Source organism: Pteronotus mesoamericanus, unplaced genomic scaffold (assembly GCF_021234165.1).
Source record: "Pteronotus mesoamericanus isolate MK-2021 breed Mesoamerican mustached bat unplaced genomic scaffold, CSHL_Meso_final contig_2, whole genome shotgun sequence".
NCBI classification, from domain to species: domain Eukaryota; kingdom Metazoa; phylum Chordata; class Mammalia; order Chiroptera; family Mormoopidae; genus Pteronotus; species Pteronotus mesoamericanus.
Window position 1 is genome coordinate 3,331,151 of NW_026555084.1, and position 20,438 is coordinate 3,351,588.

General features: G+C 48.0%; 1 protein-coding gene across 2 annotated transcripts in view; it reads right to left on the bottom strand.

Annotated features, from left to right (window-relative positions):
• Nucleotides 1–20,438, bottom strand: part of TENM2 (teneurin transmembrane protein 2) — an 831,811-nt gene that overhangs the window by 173,771 nt on the left and 637,602 nt on the right. For both annotated transcript variants that reach the window (XM_054568075.1, XM_054568074.1), the window contains exon 6: nucleotides 6,275–6,397. In XM_054568075.1, coding sequence (XP_054424050.1) covers nucleotides 6,275–6,397 — 123 coding nt within the window. The remainder of the gene's footprint in view (nucleotides 1–6,274; nucleotides 6,398–20,438) is intronic.

Below are 20,438 nucleotides of genomic sequence, written 5' to 3' on the forward strand. Positions count from 1 at the left end.
AGAAGCAACACTCTAATGATCAATTTTACAGGATGGCCCACCTCTACAGCTCCACGGAAGATTGCCTGTGTAAATGGGAAGCTATTGCCTATTTCAGAAACATGTACCTACAGTCCCAACCAGTTAAGTAAGACTGATGTCGAGCAAATCGACAGCCTTCCATAGCCACATTAGGAGCTAATCATTTCAGAAAACGTTGCCATAATTCATTTATGGAAACAGCGAGATGATTTCCCAAACAAGAGATAAAGGGAATGAACTCATAGTCATCCTGGGGAAATGAAACCTCACATTCATACTGCCCAAACTTAACCAAACTCTGGAGGCACCTTGGCGTAAATCTGCCTTGCAGATTATTCTGCCTCACATATTTTTATCTATTGCAAATAAAGTTGAATTCAGAAGATTGCTTCAGTCATTACACCTCATTTCCATTTATTGGGGAATCAGGACAACCATCTGAGGGTTCTGTTTAACCAAGAGGTGGGCGAAAAGATTCTCCTAAGGACATTAGATTCACTGCCTTGGATTATAGCTCTTCTGAGTCCTCAGCAGCCCATCAGCCATCACCCTGTTGCTGGCTGGCTACCCTTCAGGAACAGATTTCTACCCTGAGCGTCACTGCTTCTGAGATGGTTGTCACAGTATCACACGGCAATAATGATTTTATAAAATCCTGCGCTTGGGACAATGGGCACTGAAGGACGTTATAAAACGACGTAGCCTTTGTTTAGATCATTTGAAAACTCAGTTTGTCCCTTTAGATAAAAAAGGTCAACTCTTTGTCACCAGACATTTATAATCTGACTGTTCAGGTGGTGTTCTGTATTAATCTGTAGTTCAGTTTATTAGTATTCTTTATGGCAGCTAAAGTTTATTGAGGGGTTACTATTTGGCACGCCATTTCCTGATACCTTTGTGAATTTTCCCCCTAATTTTTCAGGTGAGATGACCACAAAAATAAAGTGACTTGCTTAAATTTACCCAGTTCTTAAGTAGGGGAGCTGGGACTTAGAGCCATGTCTGGCCAATACTGAATCTCACCCATCTAACCCTTATGCTGACTGCATTCCAGATGCTGTGTGTGCTCAGTACAGGAGATTCAAAACAGCATGTGTCCCGGCGGACAGAGCAGGCCAGTCTCTGGATGTGCAAGGCCACTCGGAAAGACGAGAGCCAAGGTGAGCAAGGGCAAGTGCAGTGGGGAGGGAACTGGATTTATTAATAGCCATGTCAAGCCACGATGACGCCGGGGACATCAAAAACTCTGCAACTTAGGATGGGGTTGAGGGTGACAATCAGAAGCTGCAACCTAGCAATGTTATGCACTTAGGTGGTACCTGTCCGTAACAATGGTAGAATATGGCCTCCAAAGCGAGGGAGGTTGTTGTGTTGGTGCGTAGGCTATTGGTCTATTTTCCGCTAGACATGCACCATTGTAATGACTGGCTCCAATGTAATGACCCCTTGCCCTTCTGGGGACTTCACTGACTATCAAAAAGCCTCATGCAGGGAAACGATCATTTTGAAACCCCGGGCTCTGTTCACTGAGAGGCTGACAAGAGCCAGAGGAAGAATTACCAACCTTCCTGCTAATCTGGCTCCTCGTACCATGCATTAAGCCAACTAGTAAAAATCATTATGAAGTTTCTGCTGAAAGGGCAAGTGTAGAAAAACATGTTTCTAAACAGAATAACAGTCTTTGCCATTTTTCTTCCAACTTGCATACCATCTGGAAATTCTGATTTTTTTTTCCAAAGGGTAGGAAAGAAATGTGCTCCAGGCACAAATAAATGTTTACAGCTGAGTTATAAACTGAGAACGGTGGGGCTTCAAACAGGCTGGCGGTAGCGGAACTCAGGCTGCACTGAGACAAGCGACACCGTGGTAGACCGGCCAGCACGTTGGCCCTGCTGACTGCGAAGTCCAGCTTCCCATGGACCTCATCAAGCAAGTGTTTGGGAAGAAGTCTTCATTTGCGTTTGTTCTAATGCTGAGAATTAAAAAAAAGAAAAAAAAAAAGAAAAAAAAAAAAGATGAGGCGGCGTGATTGTCCATCTTGACATTCTGAAGGCAGCCTTCACCACTGGAAATTAGAGCGCCTTGTAGGAAGTGGCAGCCTACAGCAGCCTGTTCAGTGCGCCAGCTGAAAGATGTCACGATGATGTCAGTGACGATAACTAATATTCGTGTGCCTCTTACTAAGTGCCAGATCCCACACACTGCGTTATACAAGGCTTGTCTCATGTATGCTGGACAGCATGCATGCTTACGCAGGGGATGGGCTTACAGATGAGGAATTGGAGGCCGAGGGAAGATGCCTGGCCTACGTAAGTTCACGCGGCTGGTCAGTGAGGAAGCTGGTGTTTGCATCCAGCTGGACCAAGTCAGAGTCCTGTGTTATAGAGAACCTGTTAATGCGCAGTTACTAAGATTACATTATATGCAACGTATAGTCAAGAAAGGAAAAAAAAACCCCCGATATATTAGTACTTTGGTCTCTTCTCCCTAGACTCCTGTAATTTGTGTACTTACTGGAAAGGCCAAGGAAAGTAGGAATGTAGTTCATTCTATATCTAGGGTTTGTGAATGACATAGAGCAGTCAGCAAACTTTTTCTGTAAAAGGCCAGATAGTAAGAGCCTTTTAAGGCTTTGTGGGCCTGAGTCTAGTCTCTGTTGCAACTACTTAACTGCATTGTTGTGGTGCAGAAGAAGCCACAGACAACAAATGCACAAGGTGGTACTCCAATAAAACTTTATTTGCAAAAACAGACAGCTAGCCAGATTTGGTCCACCAGTTGTCGTCTGCTGACCTCTGATACAAAGGACACTTTACATTACAAATGAATGATAGGTTTTGAGAACGATCCACGAAATTCTACTTGGGAGCTTATTCTTCCTTAAGATCAGAGAGCAAATTGGCTACTGATGATGTGCCCTTTAAAAGCGCCTGTATGCTGTGCCTCTGGGCTCAGCCAATCAAACTGGATTCCCTTATATTATCTGACCAGGTCAGAACACTGTATTGAATCTTTGTTCTCAAGGCTTATCTAATCCAAGATCTATAGAAAAAGTGCTCTGTGCTCTCATAATGAAGATGTATGAGTTCATTCCTTTTAACATAGAAATACACAGAGATGGTGAGGGATTCTGGCAGTCCATGGGCTCCCCTTTCTTGATCTGAAACCCAACAACCAACCATGTTAAGGTTTAATTGAAAGAGAGAATGGAGAAAAAAACAATAAGCCGTGAACAACAACAAATGGAAAAGGGAAGATAAAGGCCAGAGAACATACCCTCCTAACTAATTAATCAAGTGCTTTGTTTCCACTAACACATCAGAATGTGTAGGCTGCCCTGTCTATTAGATTTCTTTCCAAATCTGAGAAATGTAAACACTCCTAAAGACCAGGTAATGAAATCTCTATCGATGTGCCATCCTAGATGGGACTCACATGTCCGTGTTTTGCTTACATTTTAATTTGCTTCTGCTGGATACTTACCCAGTAATTGCTTAATGAGATTAACCTCGTGGCCATGTGTGGTGTATCTTGATTAAAACATTATCAGAGTGAAGGATTATTGTACACCACCCAAAAATGGAGGGGGTGTTATTTAATTAACTTATTGCCAATATTTCTTGATTGTCTCTTTGAAACACTAGAAAAGTAGTCAATTGGAATCGATTCAGGTTATCCAAATGTACAGAATTGGGGAGTGGGAGGCAGGGAGGGAGGTCACTGAGTAAAGAAATTCAAACCTAAGGTCACTTTCTCTAAAAGAGTTAGTCATGTGTGAGAAAACAAAGACCTTTCTAGTTGTTTTTTAAACACCAAACTTTACAGCAAGTTAATGAAGAGATCTTTTATCTTCAGTCATCAGAGGAGTCCTGTTTTGGTGTTCAGAAAGGAGATGTTCAGAGTTTTACTTCAACTGTAAGCGATTTTAAATTCTCACCCCTTTTCATAAGAGTCCTATTGACAAAATTCATTGGACAATGATTCAGCCACCTTTTTTGTCTGTCTCATGACTCATTTGGAAAACAGCGAACCGGTGATGTTACACGGCTTACACAACATTTTCAAAGGCATATTGCACCCGAGGGGGAAAATTCTAGTCTTTCCAAAGACACCGTAGAAAGTGTTTCTTCACTGGTGACTTAGAGACACTGTCCTCTCCGTTAGGGCTTATTCTCCGCAGGGAACCACCCTCCCATGCGCTGTCCGAGCCACTGTAGGATGCTCAAGCTTAACCACGAATGGGAGGAGTGGCTGGTCCTAATTTAGAGACGCTAATGCCTATCAGCGGCCCCCTTTTGTGAAGGACCGTAAGTAAGAAGTGTGCATGTAACTTTAGAATGTGTACACACTTCACAGGCATTTCTGTGCCTGAGGATAGAATATGTATATTCACTTTCAAATGTGCATTCTGCATTCTTCTCAAAGGACAGGGTGCTGACCTGCAGATTCAAGGACATTCGTGGGTAAAGTATAAGAGGGACCCCCTGAAGCAGGGGCTCTCAAAGAGCATCGCTGTGACATTTTGGATGGGACAGTTCTTCACCGCAGGGTCTGTCCTGTGTCTTGTAGGACGTTCAACTGCGTCTTGGCCTCTACCCACTAGATGTCAGTTGTGACGATCAAAAACTGTCTCCAGATGTTTGCCAAAGGTCCCCTGGCAGGCAAAAATGCCCCTGCTGAAAACCACGGTCATAAAAGAAACCAAGTCCTAGAGGGGAAGAGGTTAAAATCCGGGGCTGACACCTTGAGCTTGGGGCCTTTTTGTCAGCTAAGGCAGGACCTGATCAGTTAAGAGAAAGTCTCCTTTTCATTTTAAGGTGTAGTTTTAGCGACCTGATCATGGAAAGTGTATAATTTCATCCACAGGTGAAACTTTTTCATGTTTGCTTCACGGTAATTTAGTGTTATGATTAGAATAGATGAGGAGAGCAATTAGGGAAGGCTGAATGAAAAGACAGAAAGTCATACTTGAAGCATTAGGACAGCAACATTAGCATCTCAGGATGACGAAGGTACACCTGTAGGGGAAGATGAATTCTGGAATCTTCTCTGGGGAAAATGACTGATCTAAGGAAACTCCAACAGGCTTGCCCAAAGATGCACAGGGCACAGGCCGGAGTCCTGGTTTGTGCCTGGCTCCTTATTTTATTTGGGGGTGAGTTTCTCGAACTCTTCAGGCCTCAGTTTCTCTGAGGTGACTTCCCTCCCTCTAGAGCTGTTGACATCACACAACGTTACGCCTGGCCTGCAATAGGTGCGCAATAAATGGTAGTGCCTTTCCCATCTTTGAAATATCCTGGAGAGGTGTTTTAAGAAACGTGGGAGTGAAAAATTCTGTGTTTGGAGAAACCCACCTGTCTGTGACTTCCTCGCGAGCCTAAGTGCCACTGGCTGCTGCTGTCTTTTTTTTTCTTTTTAAAGGTGGAAGCTTTCTAATAAATTGCATTTGTAAGTGATCTGTATTAGAATACAATAAACCTCCCGTTAGAGCCCATTTCTACCCATGTAGCACAGCAGATACCTTCTATTTTAGTTGCTAATGAAGGGCTACACAGCTCAAAAAAACAAAAAAGATGGTGTAAGAATAATGATTTTAGTTCATCCCGTATATGTCCCTACCTCCCCATGGTTCTGTTTTCTCTCCTCCTCCTTAGCACCTTGTTAGCACCTTTTTTTCCCCCTTGCAAGAATTCAGTTGCCTGATTGCTTCCATAAATACTCCTATTGTCCCCTTCCCTGTTCTTCGAAGAGAAGCTTTGTTCCCTAGTTGTCAAAACTCCTTTCTATTCTCTCCCAAAGCCCAACCACTCTGAGCCTGAGTCCTTATCTCTCAGGCCGAACCTGGCGGGGCTTCCTCCCTGGGGAGGCCGCCTCTCTCCCCAGGAGAGGGCTCTCTCTCTCGGCCAGGAAGGACTTTCTCCAGTTGCTGCTGGTGCTGCGGCTTCTGCCCAGGCCTTGGATGCTTTCAAGCAGCTCCAGAGCCTGCCAGGTGCTGCAGATAGCATAGGTATGCACATCGTTCCGAGCAGGCACCGCGCCAGCTCCGGCTGCAGCCAAACAGAACTAACAGACAGGAACAGCAAACAGATTCTAACAGGGAGGGGTGTACTTTGGAAAGGTGATGTATCCCCCACCATCCTTTTCTCCCTTTTTGCCTACCTTCCAAGATTTGGATTAGAAAACCTGAACCAGCTGGCGAGAGCTCTGCATTTTCCAGGGACCTCAAGGGGGCAGGCAGCAGCTGTAACCTCACCTTTGCCTCCAGATGGCATCGTTGCCACATCATCGTTTCCTGGTAAGCCGGTCCTAATGCCGTTGTTGAAGGTGTGTCCATCTGCCGGCTGGAGCTGCCAATTGAGTCCGAGCAGATGCATGGCTGCGGGAGAGACAAAGTAATGAAAATATGAATAGATAATTCAGCAATGCAAATGTCAAGGGGGAGGGCCAGGTGTCTTTTCCAAGCCATTGGCTTTTAAGGAAGCTGCTGTTCAAAAGTGGCCGGCCCCAGGCCACCGGGAATAACAGCTAAATACAGAAAACAGGTAGTTCTGGGAGGTTAGGTCTCCTTTCCTGCTGCTGTTCACAGCCTCAGGGAGTGAGGGTCCCTGCGGTGGCCGGGGGGCAGGGGGGCGGCGGGCAACAGCCCAGACCGTCCAAGTGGCGCCCTCACAGACAGGAAAGTGCCCCTTTGGAACCACTGGACGGGGTTCTGCACACCGGGCCCAGGCTCCCCTGCACTGAGGTGCGGTTGTCCTTAGACCGGTAGTCCAGGGCCACTGACGAGGACTTCTCAACGCATCCATCAGTTTTAAGACGAGGCTTCTGACATGGGACCAGCCCGCTTTGCGCGACTTACGCAGAAACACCACGCAGCTGGCCCACGCCCCAACTATTTCAAACTTTAAAAATGTTTTCCTCTCCTACCCCTCTTCATGGCGAGGGAATACTTTACAGCCAGTATAGAAACAGCCTGGGCGTGCTGGCGGAATGGGGAATGGGGTCCTTTTCTGAAAATATCCCAGTTCCTCCCCTCTCTTTACTGCCCCCCCCAAAAAAAAACATACACTTGACCACGGTGCAGAAGGAGACAGTTCTGAGGCACAGCCTCTTCTCTTTGCTCAGGAGACAAACACAACTGCATGCAGCTGCTCTGGTGCGTTGTGCACCCCAAACCCCCAAATGCAAACTTCCTCCTGGTCTTCCCTGTCCCTCTGTGTGGCCCAGCTCCCCACTTCCGAGTTAGATGAGCAAACTCAGTACCCCCGCCACCCCCTGCCCCCCATCTCTGTCACTTCCTGGTGCCTTGTTTGACCACATGCAACAGACGGCGAGACCCAAACAACCTGCATGCTCACCAAGCCCCCATCTAAGAAATGCTTCATTTGCAAATCAGTGAGGAGTTCATTTCCCTTCACATTTTCCCTTCAAACACTAATCGCGCCAAGTCTGTCTGGCATTTCCATCGGACACAGGCTGACGCTGTCACTCTGTGTCCAGCGCCGCTGCGGGAGAGAAAGGGCCGGTGACAGGGATGATGCGGGGATGGGAGAAACAATTAACCACAGGAAACACAATGAACAATGCTTAGGAAATTGTTCACACAGCAATTAATTCTGCATGCTTGCCACCACTTCAAGTCGGCCGCATTCCATTAAGGTTAAAAACCTATCCTCCAACAGTACAGCTCAGATTGATGGCTGCGCATGCAGGTGGCAAGGTGTCCCCACGCGGATGGAGGCTTTTTTCCTTCCAGACGCTCCCGGCTCAGAACCATGTGTTGTTTCCGGACGTTACTCGGATGCACAAAGCCCATCGTGGCCACCCTTTGAGTTCATAAATACTAATAAGAGAGAGTGACATTCACTGTATACTTTCTGACAAAGGACCGCCTAATTTTCCTCTGCAGTTTATCCGTTATATGTAGGTCACTTACTGGAAGAGACTACAGGCTACCGCCTCAAATAATGGCATATTTTCACTGCACAGAGGTCAGGAAATGAGAACTAATGACGGTTGCTTCAAGGTGATGATAGCTTCTGATTTGCACTTACCAGGGGAAAGGAGCCAAAGAATTAGCTATTTTAAAATGATTAAAAAAAAAAAAATGTGACGATGGGGTCATCAGGGCTTGCCCTGAGATGAGGTTCTTTGGAAGGGGTTTCCGTGTTTTAAGACAGACTCGGACAGGTAGGTAGTGCCGGTGTAGCTGGGGCCGAGGCCTAGCAAAGCTTTGCTTTCCTCACTGGGAACAGGGAGCAGCAGGTCCGTCAGGTGTGGAAGACAACCTCCGCGGTGTCCCGTGGGCATGAAAACCCTGGTCAAAGCCGCTCCCTTGTATGGGTCTCCATCGGGCCATCCCATGCAGAGCACAATGCCGCCCTCGGCCCTGGGAGCACGGCCAGCAAAGGACCCCTGGGCCGTCCTGCACGTGACCGGGGCATGCGCAGGTACATGTGCACACGCTGTTCTCGCTGCTCTCGGATGTGCTGGCCCTCCCTCCCTTTTTGTTTTGGAGTCCATAGCATCTCTCTCTCTCTCTCTCTCTCTCTCTTTTTAAAGTGTTGTGAAAACAAGAAAACTATAGGCAGGGGGGAGACGGGTTAGGGTGAGAGGATGCAAGTAACTTCTCAGACAACTCCCAGACGTGAAAAGGAAAAGAGGAGGAAGTGAGATGGAGCTGGGAGAAGCGGAGAAGCCACGTCTGCCCAGCACCAGCTCCATCCTCCCAGCGGAAGCAGCGCAACAAAAATGAAACTCAAGTTTGGGCATATTTTCTGTTGTTTGACTGAATGTTAATAAGTGAGAATCATAGTAGGGGAATAACCATCTTCTCTTGTTTTTTTTTGTTTTTTTGTTTTTTTTTGCTGGGGAAGAGCAGAGTCTAAAACAGGCTTTTGTTTATACTTTTCTCCCCCCTTGATCAGAAATTCCTTCTCTGTTTCTTGAGTAAGAAAATGAGAGTGTCTTTCCGGCCTGTGGGGATGGGCTGAAGGGTCCTCAGCATAGAGACCCGGGGTCAGGGGATGACGTGAATGAGTTTCTGGACCAACGAGACCTCTGTTTCTCATTCTGCTCCTGATCTGCCCAACGGCTGCCGCTGAGAAATCAGTCAGCCAGTCAAACTCCCCTTTTGCCTTCTGCAAAGGTTTCCCTTCGCAGGGACGATAACGGCTGCTCAGGGACGGAGGCGGGTGAAGCCGCTCAATGCCCCCCAGCAGACTTCGCAGGGCGCCTCGAATAGAGAAGGCGCCCTGTCCGTGTTTAGAGGATAGGCAATGCCACATGGGGGAAGATGGAGGGGTGGGATCGGAAGGCGTTATGTTCTTATAAATAAAAATAGGCATAACACAGAAGCGCAAAGGACGGGATGATACCCACCGGCAGCAATGTGGACGAGCCTGCAGAGAGACGCTGCTCTGCTTATTGGATATCAATCCGTGCGGCCAGTCCCTGAAGCCCTGCTATGGTCAGCACTGGGGGACTCTCTGTAGGCCTTATCCTAACCTAGGCTCACGGCTCACATGGGAGCTGGGAACTGTCATAATCCTCTTCTTACCAGTGAGGAAACGGCAGACTGTGAAGTGTGGTCACAGTCCCCGGGGAGTTTGGAACTGAAGGAGGACTATGACAGTGGCAGGTGGCTGACTGTTTCTTATGTCCTAGAGACCAGGTTACAAATTCTGGTTTGCCATAGGATCCTAGCAATCCCGGTCTCTTTCTTGCAACTTGTGGTTGATGAATGACTGTTTTCTATATTCAGCACCCCTTCCTGAAGGGGGCGCTATTTCTTCATCTTGGTGCATTCGGATGTGGGCCTGTGATCAGGCAGCACATATTTTGCACACCTCGTTTCCCCTTCCACACCATCAGCCCGGGTCTTGAGTGAAGGTATCAGGCTAGGAGCCACGGCTGACCAGTGAAACAGTAACAGAATGAGTGAAGGAATAAACTGGTACTGTTGCAAGCTGCTGGGAGTTTGGGGTTGTTTGTTACAGCAGCATGCCTGAGACTATCTAGACTGATACATTCACTCCTAGGGAAAGTGAGCAAATTCCATTTTTTCTACACCAGGTCACTGTGCATCCCTTGAAGCTACTTATTTATAGGGTGAGAATCCTTTCCAAAACCCAGCCAGGAAGAGTTAGGACACATCGAGGGCCACTACATTTGGTTCTGTGAACAACAACAAAAAACAGCTTTAAACATTATGTCATGGTATTTCCAGTTGTGATTCACTCTCAGAATCAGATTTAGAAAACTGAGGAGCCTCGGAGGAGCCAGAGCTATTGCTTCTTTATCTCAAGATTTCGGGTGGACGCTGGCCTCATCAATGTACAAGTTATGTAGTAAGACACCCTGGATGCAGCGGGCACTCCCCGCTCCCGCTCCCACAAATGCGCCAGCAGCTTGTCCCGAAAGGTGCTGTTCAGACCGTCTTAGGGTCAGAAGTGAAATGAGTTTGGGAGGCCCTCTCCCTGATGCTTCTCACCCCCCGCCGGCAGCCAAAATGCACAATTTATCATGATTTGACAGGCTCCGCTCCAGAGGGACCCTCGGACAGAACAGTGGGGCTCCATGGGTCAGCGAGGATGGAACAGGGAAAGGCTCCAAGTGGAAGCTTGTGTAATCCAGGTGGCAGCTGGGAAATCAGCCACTGAAAACACAGGAGGCAGCCAAACTCCAAAAGTTTCCCTCTGGCTAATTGGAGAAAATGTGCGTGGAGTGCTGCAAGCGAACCGAGGCAGGACGGACAGACCACACACAGAACCCGGGCTGCGGCGAGAGTCAGAAACAGGCCGACCCGGAGGTGGGGTGATCGTTTCTAATGGAAACTGCCTGGTTTTTTGGGGCCAGACGGACTCTAAAAGAAGTACTCAGAAGGAACCCAAGCAGAAGAAAGGGAGAAGGTTTGGGTGCAGGTAACAAAATTCTCCAGCTCCTCAAGGACAGGAGATTACAGGCCTTGAAAAGTGGCAACTTGGGACAGGGGCTGCCTGAAACAGAAATTTAGGGTACGCGCGAGCCCTGCCGAGTGCCACTTAGAAGCTCCCACCTTCATTGGCTGGCACAGAATCAACCTGACAAGGGAGTCGATCAATATGTCAGCCACGTTTCCCACAGAGCTGCTCAGCCCGTTTATCTAAGATGGTGAAGTCGGGGCCATGGAGGCTCTGGGTTTGCTGAGAAGGACCCCCCGCCCCTGGAGCAGGGGGTATCTTCAAATATCAGGCTCGTTGACACATAGTCCAAGGAAGACACTGGGCTGTCCCTTTGAAAATGGGAGGCTTTGGGCAAGCAGAGGTTAGGGACTGGGAGTGGGGGAGCCATGCCTGCTGGGTCTGCATGGCTCAGCGTGGTCAGGCTCATCGGGGCCTTAGGGGTGGTGGCAAAGCCCCTTCAGAGAGCAGGTGGGATGATGGGAAAGGTCAGGGCTGGGTGTCCCTGCTTCTGCATCAGCCAGTTTTATCAACAATGTCTGGCTTCCCTGGGACATGTAGCCAATTCTGAAAGCGCTGCTACGTGGAGACAAGGACCCCAGTGGAATAACCAGGGTCCAAATACACAAGCGCTCACCCCGACCTGCACAGGCTACCTGCAAAGGCATTTTTGCAAACAGGAGTGAAAATGAACACATGCCAGTGAGCCTACCCAATGACATGGGGACAATTAACATTTATTCTGGCAACATGTCAGGTATTGGGCTAATTAGGTCAATTTATTTGTGTTTTTTTAAATTATTTTTTAAAGATTTTATTTATTTTTAGAGAGAGGGGAAGGGAGGGCGAAAGAGAAGGAGAGAAACATCAATGTGTGGTTGACTCTCACACGCCCCCTCCTGGAGACCTGGCCCACAACCCAGGCCTGTGCCCTGACTGGGAATCCAACCAGCGACCCTTTGGTTTGCAGGCTGGCGCTCAATCCACAGAGCCACACCAGCTAGGGCTTATTTGTGTGTTTTTTAAAAATTGATCAGCAAATACTGAACACCGACTATGTGTTAGCTGTGTCCTAGGCTCCCAGAATATAGCTGTTAACAAGTTCCTTGCTCTCGTGGAATATACATTTGACTGGGAGACCTAGAAACTAAGCAGGTCAGTGAAGAGCAGAGAGAGTACAGGGTGAGGGCATACCAGGGCGTGCGGGGGGGGGGGGGGGCGGGATGAGAAGTTCTTTTGTTTAAGTGAAGACTGTCTTCAAGGATGCCATCTGCGATCAAGGCCTAACGGAAGCGAGAAAGCAATTCACCCTGACATCTGGGGAAGGGTGTTCGGGGCCGGCGCAGAGTCAGCGGGTCCTCCTGGAGTCGGAGGGGACGGCCCTGGACGGCCCTCAAGAGGATGAAAGCTCATTTGTTTCCATTCCCGCCCTGCATCTTCTATGCAAGGAAACCGAGGCTCGGGGGGCTTAGGTGACTTGCCCACGATCACAGGGCCTGGAGGTGGGAAATCTGAGGTTTGGATCCGGACAGGTCACAACAGAGGCACAGCCGCCAAGCCCACACTCTCCTGTGGCGACTCATTTGGGGTCCTCACTGTCAACCACGCCTGAGCAACGCTGCCCCGGGCCGGGGGCGGGGGGTGCCACAGAATCACTTATTAACCGCTGCCAAGACTCGCTCAGGAAGACACCCCTCTTGGGGAGTGGTCACAGTCCCCTGTGAATACGCCCAGTCTGCAGCTCAACGGAAAGGAATCGCCCCGTCCATGGGAAATAGATCTGGAGGGTGACTTCGGGTCACAGTCAGGCTGTCTGACATCACTCGGGGTTTCTCCTTCCTCAGAGAGGAGGGGCCGCTGCCACATGTTAGCAGCATCCTTTTGAGGGGTGCTGCCCGTGCCAAAGTGCCCTGCTCAAACAAAGAGACACAAATAAAACCGTGAGGGATGTCATTCTTGGAAAGGCCTTAAGTCTCAAAGGTGTTTAAAAAATTAAAATCTTAAAGGAGTTTAAGAAAAAGAAAAAAAACCCTTTCAACCTGCCTTGGTGAAGTGATTTCTCTTATTTCTCCCCCACTGTGTTATCCTACACTAAATGGAATGGATTTTCCAAGCACTGCAGGGAAGTTATGCCCACAAGTCCCTTTGCTAGCAATGGGGCATGTGGACCCATCTCCCAAGAATGCCCTGCACACTGACTTGCCCAATGTCCTGCTTGCAGCTCCCAGAATGGCTGCAAAACTTACGGTGCAGGAATTACACAGGAGAGGAAGGAGGGGTCATAGATGGTTCTAGAATCCTGGCAGGAACACTAGAGAAATGTACCTGCATCCACACCTCTACCTGTGCTCCCTTACCCTCCAGCCATGGGGCTAGAATGGTCATCTGTGGGCATGTTGTCTGTGCCGCCCACATCCAGTCCCTTGCAAACGCAGGGAGGGCTTTCTGTCTCCCACCCTCCGCGTGTGTGCCATGGGAACAAGGTGGCAATTGCATGAGGCAGCTCTGGGTCCAAGGAGCAGCGTGTTCTCAAGACAAGAAGAATCCACACTGAGGGGCCAGAGCATTAATCTATTGCTGTGACAGGCTCAGGATGGTACAGCAAGTGGGAAGTGGTACGAAATTAATCAATTTCTGTGTTTGGAGGGAAAAAAATGGGGCTCCGTGCAGATTCAGGATTTATGGGGCCCCAAGCTGGTGTCATCCCTGCCCCTACTGTCCCTGCAGATGCATTGCAGGTAGCAACTGTTGATGCCGGATGCGTGGTGTCTGGTGAGCTCAGGTGACCTCTGACAAGGCCCCCTTGCTCTCAGCATCACCAGGCAGATCAATACGCAAGACAGACATGTGTTCACAGCCACTTTCTGTTCCTGTGCCGAGCCTCCTGGACTGTAGCTGGGAGGGCTGGCCATGCTGGTCCCGTGTTCCCTGGTCCAGTGAGCCGGCCCATCCTCACGCGCATGAACACAAGCCTGGAGCCGCTCGCCACGCAGGGTATCAGTCACCACCAAAACTACCCTGCTCCTGTTGCCACTTTTCCCAGGAAAGAAATAAAATAAAAGCCTTTCTTTCTCCAAGAAAGGACCCATGTGATCAAAACACCTTTAGAGAATGATAATATCGGTAGGCTTTATTCAGCAAATAAATCATGGTCAGGTATTTTAAGAGCTTTTGTGATAGCAAAACACACTCCCACAGTCCACACACAGACGCCTAAATGCATCTTTCTCCAGCTCCACCCCTGAAGCTTGTCATTCAGCATTGACAACCCAAACGATGTTTTTCTTAAAGAACTGCAACCCACAGCCCTGTTAAAGAGGGGGCCGATCCACAAGACCCCCAGCTGCAAAGGAAGGACTACGCAGGCTGCATGCGGCAGGGGGCCCCGCAATCCTGGGAAGCAGACACTGTGGATGTTTGTGAGGATAAGATGTCACATCGATCAGTAGAGGTGCCATGTGTGCGGGAACAAAGAGGGAGAACTCTCCCGTGGAAAACAGCCTTCTGCAGGAGAGAGGGGTGAGCAGGGCAGGGAGGTGGCAATGAGGGCGTGAGCCACGCTCCGTTCCCAGGGCACTGTCTTCCTTCCTGAGGCTGCAGCCAACACAGGAGGAGGGTCTAGACTCATTTCCCTTCCTGAGTCCCGGCAGCCCCCAGCAAGCAGTCCCCAGCGAGTCTTCTCACGGGACCCTGGAGCCACAGACAGGCAACCTGAGCCTGGCAGCCAAGGTGGGGGCCCTTGGGATAGGGCAAAGGAGGAGCTACCTACCTATCTGGGGCACCTGACATAGGTCAGGTCCATTCCCATCAGGGTTCGAATCCTCCTACGACTATGCAGATGACCCTGTGCAAACTTATTTACCCCTCAGAGTGCCATTTTCCTTAGCTAGATAAAAGCTAACGTGTGCAAAATGCTGACTCGGTGTCATGCAGTGCCCCGCACTTTACAGACAGCGGCTCAGTTACCCTTTACCATAAACCTAGAGGCAGCTACTGTTGCCATTCCCATGTCATAGACGAGAGAACAGAGGTGGAAAGGTGGTGGGGAGTTTGCTCACACGGGTGGGGCTGGTGGGTGGCGCAGCTGGTTACAGAACCCAGCACATGCTTCCGTCATGTGTCCTCACTCTGTAATTGTCTCCCTAGGGGGAGACGGGTGCTCACACCAACCCCACAGACAACAGAGCGTTGCCTGTGTAAGGAGGCAGGGACCTGGGAGTACTGGACACACAGGAGGCACTGAAGACACGTGTCTCATTTCCTGCTGGATCTTGGGTCATTGTGTCATGACAACAATGGTGACCACAGCTGGCTTTTACTGAGTCCTTAGTGTGTGCCAGGCACCCATGTTATGATATGTGTGTATTACTTTTGCATTTTACAGGTGAAGAAATTGTGGCTCAGGGAGCTGAACTAACATGCAGCTGGGAAGTAGTAGAGGTGGAATTTGAATCAGAGCCATGCGACACCTGACATCTGAGTACTGCACCTTCCAAGTTCAGAGCAGGACAACTGTCAGCTCAGCTCCAACACCAGTGAAGACTGGGGATGTATTCTTGCCCCATTTGGAATGGCAGAACCACAGTCAAAGTGGGCTCACAGCCCATGTAGTCCAGGCCTTCGCTGGACGGGGGAAGACCTTGAGCCCTACTTGGGTGACATGACTCGCCCAAGGTAAACGACCGAAGACTGGGTGGGCCAGGATTGAACCGTGGTCTCGTGACTGTGTGGTTTTCTTTCTACTGTCCTGTTCCACCTCCTTAAAGACAGAGAATTCTAAAGCCTGTGGTCAACGTAATGTCACAATGTTGTTGTGTTAAAGAGAAAAGAAGGGATCACAAAGAAGGCTTCGTCTCTCACCCACTTAAGATTTTTATTACTACTATTTGCAAGGTAGGGCATGAGCAGAAATAACCTGTTAATAAATTAGTCAACAAAAGAGGCATTATGATCCTTTCTGATCCCAAATTCATTAGATTGGGTTTTTAGGACAAATTGCTTCTACTGCAGACGTTCATTCACAACGAGAATCTAAAATCACCCTTTCTCTATTTCTGCCTGGACCGATGAGACCATGGCCGAAGTAGACATGTTCTCTCCTGCATGTGAACTCGGTAATTTTTTAGGAGTGAGAAATGAGTTGAAGAAATAAGGATGTTGAGCAAATCCTGTATATAATTCTCACTTCAATTTGGTCATTTGTTCAGCGGATCTAAATTAGGCACATAGGGAGGGAGGCTGCCAGTGTTCTTTTCAATTTTTAATTTTTGACATGGTTCGCCCAAGGATTTTTTTTTTAGACTCACAAGTCAAAAATCTTGTATTAGCAAATTGAGCTTGATCTTTCTCTTAAATGGTTTTTAGTTAAGTGGATTGCACATGCCTAACCTGAAACACTTTAAATTTGATTCTGATGGAAAGAAACAGCGTGTTAAAAAAAAAAATTAGTTCTATCTCTCAAGGCCTTATCAGGTAGTGGGAAATGAAATTCCCAGAAATACAGTAATCCTGGTTCTCTGATATGCTAATATCAGCGTGGTCCACTTTTACTGGGAGAAAGAGAATCTGGAACAAAACAAAAGGATATGTTCTTTTTGAAATGCAGGCCACCTGTAGCCATAAAAAAAGAACCACATTTTCATCTGCAATTAAATAAATGACACAATTAGTCTTATTTTGAGTTTGTGACAATTTACTTAATAGAGCTAATTTCAGGGGTTTTATGTGATACTCAAGTCCCACACATTTCTTTCCTGCTAAAAGTACATATTTTTCTCAACAGGTAGCAACACTGTAACTGCTGTGGCATTTTGGCTTATACAAAGCATTCAATGACAGCAGAAAGACATATGACGTGGTTCATAATTAACCTCCCTCTTCTCTTCTCCTCATGCTCCCCACCCCCCCATAATTCCGTGGAAGATGGCAACCCAGTGCACCCCAATTCCCCTGCAGCTGGGAGTCACCGTCTCCTCTAATACCTGCCTGGGAGAGACATTCCCTCCCGCTTGCGCGTTCTGAGCTCCAGAATGACAAACACATTTGTAAACTTCCCCAACTTGTTTTTATTACTTAAGTCTTTTAGGCTTAAATTTCTAAATATATTCCCTCCTGGACTTCTCTGATTTCATTTAATCTCTAATGTAATATAAGACACTCCTGAGGTAGGTATTTTATTATCCCGATTTTACGAACGAAGAGAACGAGGCTTAGTGCACTTCTACAACCTGCCTCACGTCAAGGGTTTCCAGATTTATTATTTTCTTAATTTGTTAAATCGGCGGAGTTCCTGTAGTGAGGACTAAATCTCAGAGCTCGGGAGCAGCCCTCTGAGGAAGCAGTGCCCGCAGACCCTCCACACTTTGCTCCACATCTGTTAGAAGGAATGGTCCCAGGGAACCAGACTTTAGGTCTCTCCTCTGAACTCTGTACCTTTTACCTCGCAATGTGATTTGCATTCTGCTTCTGGTCCAACAGAAACTATAACATGAGCCTCTGATGGGACTTAAAATTTTCTAGTAACCACATTAAGTAAGTAAAAATGAACTTAACAGCACGTCCAAAATATTATCAGTTCAATATGCAATCAACATAAAAATCATTAATGAGGTATTTTCCTTTTTTTCTTTTTTGCACAAAGTCTTCCAAATTTGGTTCGTATCTGATGTTTAACGTATCTCTCACTAAATTTTCAGTGGTTAAGGTGAAATATGGTCTTGCTAAAACAATAAATGTGTGTTAAACAGAAATATTTTGTATTGCTTTAGTTAAAATTTACATTAATTACAGTGAAATAAAGTGGGAAATTAAGTTCTTCAGTCACACTCACCATGACTCAAGTGCTCAGTGGCTACATGTGGCAATTGGACGAAGCTGTTTCTAGACCCTGCGGCTTCGTGAGGTCCCTCCAGGCCGATTTCCTCCGCGGTGCTCGGATATTTCGTACCCACACCTCTGACAGCATTTATGGCTTTACCTGATAATTATTCACTGCTTATCCTTGCTCCCCTTCTCCCAAACTCTGAGCCACGAGCACCTCGACGGGTGAGATTGAGTCTTCATCGTCCCTTTTTGAATTTGTCCCAGTAACCACGTATCAGCTTTAGAACACGCTAGTGTCCAAGGAATATTTATTGAATGAAAGATTGGCTTGGCAATTTGTGTTCTAAAAAATGCAGTTAATCGAGGTCTTCAGGGTACCGGGCCAAGGACAATAATGGTAATAGAAATACACAATATCTATTGAATTCTGACTTTGTGCCAGGCTCTCAGCGACTACCTGCTTTTAAGGCATTTTTCATTTAATCGTCTCCCCCATCACCTTTGAGGCAGGAATCATTATTCCCACTTTAAAGATGAGAAAACCGAGGCTTAGAGTGATTAAATAATTTGCCCACTCTCACACCGTTACCAAGGGCCAGAGCCAGGGACATGAAGACGTATCTCACACATCCTACCAGCCATCATCGACCGTGGCCACGATTTTCACTAAACCGAACGTGTCCCCTCATGCTATTTTCTTACCACATTTTAAAATCAACTCCCCCGCCCCTTCGAAAAACTTCCATTGCGCCTCATCCCTAAATAATGTCTGTGAAATGAAAGGCTCGATGGATTAGTGATAAGGTTTGGGGATACACTAAGGTAAACATCACAATTGAAATAAAGTTGGCCCCCACACCACACAAAGCCACAGTGCGCGGGCCACCAGCGGAGTGCCCGCTGTCTGTCCTTGGGCAAACCCTGCCCCTTGCTATCGCACCTGACCAACACTCGCCGTCTGTTCCCAAAGGCCCACTGCTATCCCTGTGTTTTCCCAGCCCTCTGCGGAGGCCTAAGAAAGGGAAACACCAGCAGCAAAGGAGGAGCGGGTGCCGCGGGTGGCTCCCTGCGCCTGTCGTGTCTCATTATTCTTAACTCTATAAAAGCAACACGCAAGCAAACCACAAGACCCGGCCTCCCACCCCCTCTACTTTGAGAGTTTTCCTTCCTTTCTTCAAGGCCAGTGGACAAAGACAGCTTCAGAAGGGCTGCCTCCTTGGGGGTCATCCTACTGAGGGGTCTCCTGCCTTCCCCCGGGGTGATGCCCGGAGAGGCTGGGGTCTGTCAGAATCCGAGCCCTTGTGCTCCCTGCCTGTCCTCTGCTCAGCCCTGAAGGGGGCGGGGTCTCCATAGCCCAGAGCACCCCACATATGTTCCCGGCATCCTTGTTTTTACTTAGTTCCTAGATTGGCTGGCACTTACTGAGCACCTGCTATACAGAGATGCTGCAAACCCTCGGTCCAATTTTCAATAAGAATGACAGCGAACGCCAGTGCTTACTGCGCGCTAGATGCTGTTCTAAGAATTTTAAGTGTTTAGACAAAAATTGTTATGTTTTTTTGTAGGTCAAATATGGTAGAATATCAGCAATTTTACATGTCCAACTTACATATATTAATCACTAAATACAATATTTCTAGAACAGATACTTTTATTACACCTAGTTTTAGCTGAAGAAACTAGGAGAAAGAGAGATGAAGTAACTTGCCCAAAGTTATTGTGCCAGTAGTGGTAGAGCTGGGCTTTGAACTTGGGGACTCTGGCTCAGAGTTCTTAAGTGCCCTACTTTGTGCCTCTTACAGTAAAGGGGCCAAAAAGAAAAAAAGGATGCTGTCTTCTGTCTAAAGGCGAGACTGCATTTCAGGTGTGCTGTGGGTCAATCATACACTTTTGTGGAAATAATGGAAATAAGGCAGACCTGTCTTCAAATCCAGCGTGTGGTCCAGGTCCTTCGTGTCTCTGAGGCTCTGGGAAAATTTTGTCTTTGTTTTTTGATCTCTCAGACCCTCAGTTTCCTGATCTGTAGCACGGGAATATGAAAGCTCCCTAGCTCACAGTGAGGCTGTCACAGTCAATAAAGTAAAGTACGCGAGTCTCAGCTTGGGACTGAGCTCAGGACTCCACACACAACAGCGATTGTGGGCGCTGGCCAGAAATAACATTGTCTGTCTGCAGAAAAATCGCTTTCAGGTTCCAAACAGCCAAGTTACAAGCAGATAGCTCGTTCCTAAAGTAGGGAGAGCCTTCCCCCTCAGTGAAAACCACCGAATCCTTTCAGGGAAACACTTAGGGCTCCAGTCCTCCAGAACCATTGGACAGAGGAGGCTGCGGAGACCTGGAAGGGCCGCACACCTCGGCGGGGAAGCCTCGCCCTGCCGCCAAGGAGCACGGTGGGCGGTCTCCTTCCCTCCTGCCTCCCTGGGCTGACTCCTGACACCGCCCCAGTGGAGTGACGTGTTAAAGCGCAGTGCAGACCTTCTGACTGGTCACGTGTTCCATGCGCGCAAAGTGTCGGTGGCTCTGCTAAGCCGTTGTTGGGTGGCGCAGTGCGGGAGGGACCGGAAGGTGAGTGTGTGCGTGTGGGAGGCACTCTAAATGATTTCCGTCAACCTTCTCCAAAGTGGCCACAGATAGACAGTCTAAGTAAAAACAGCCAGT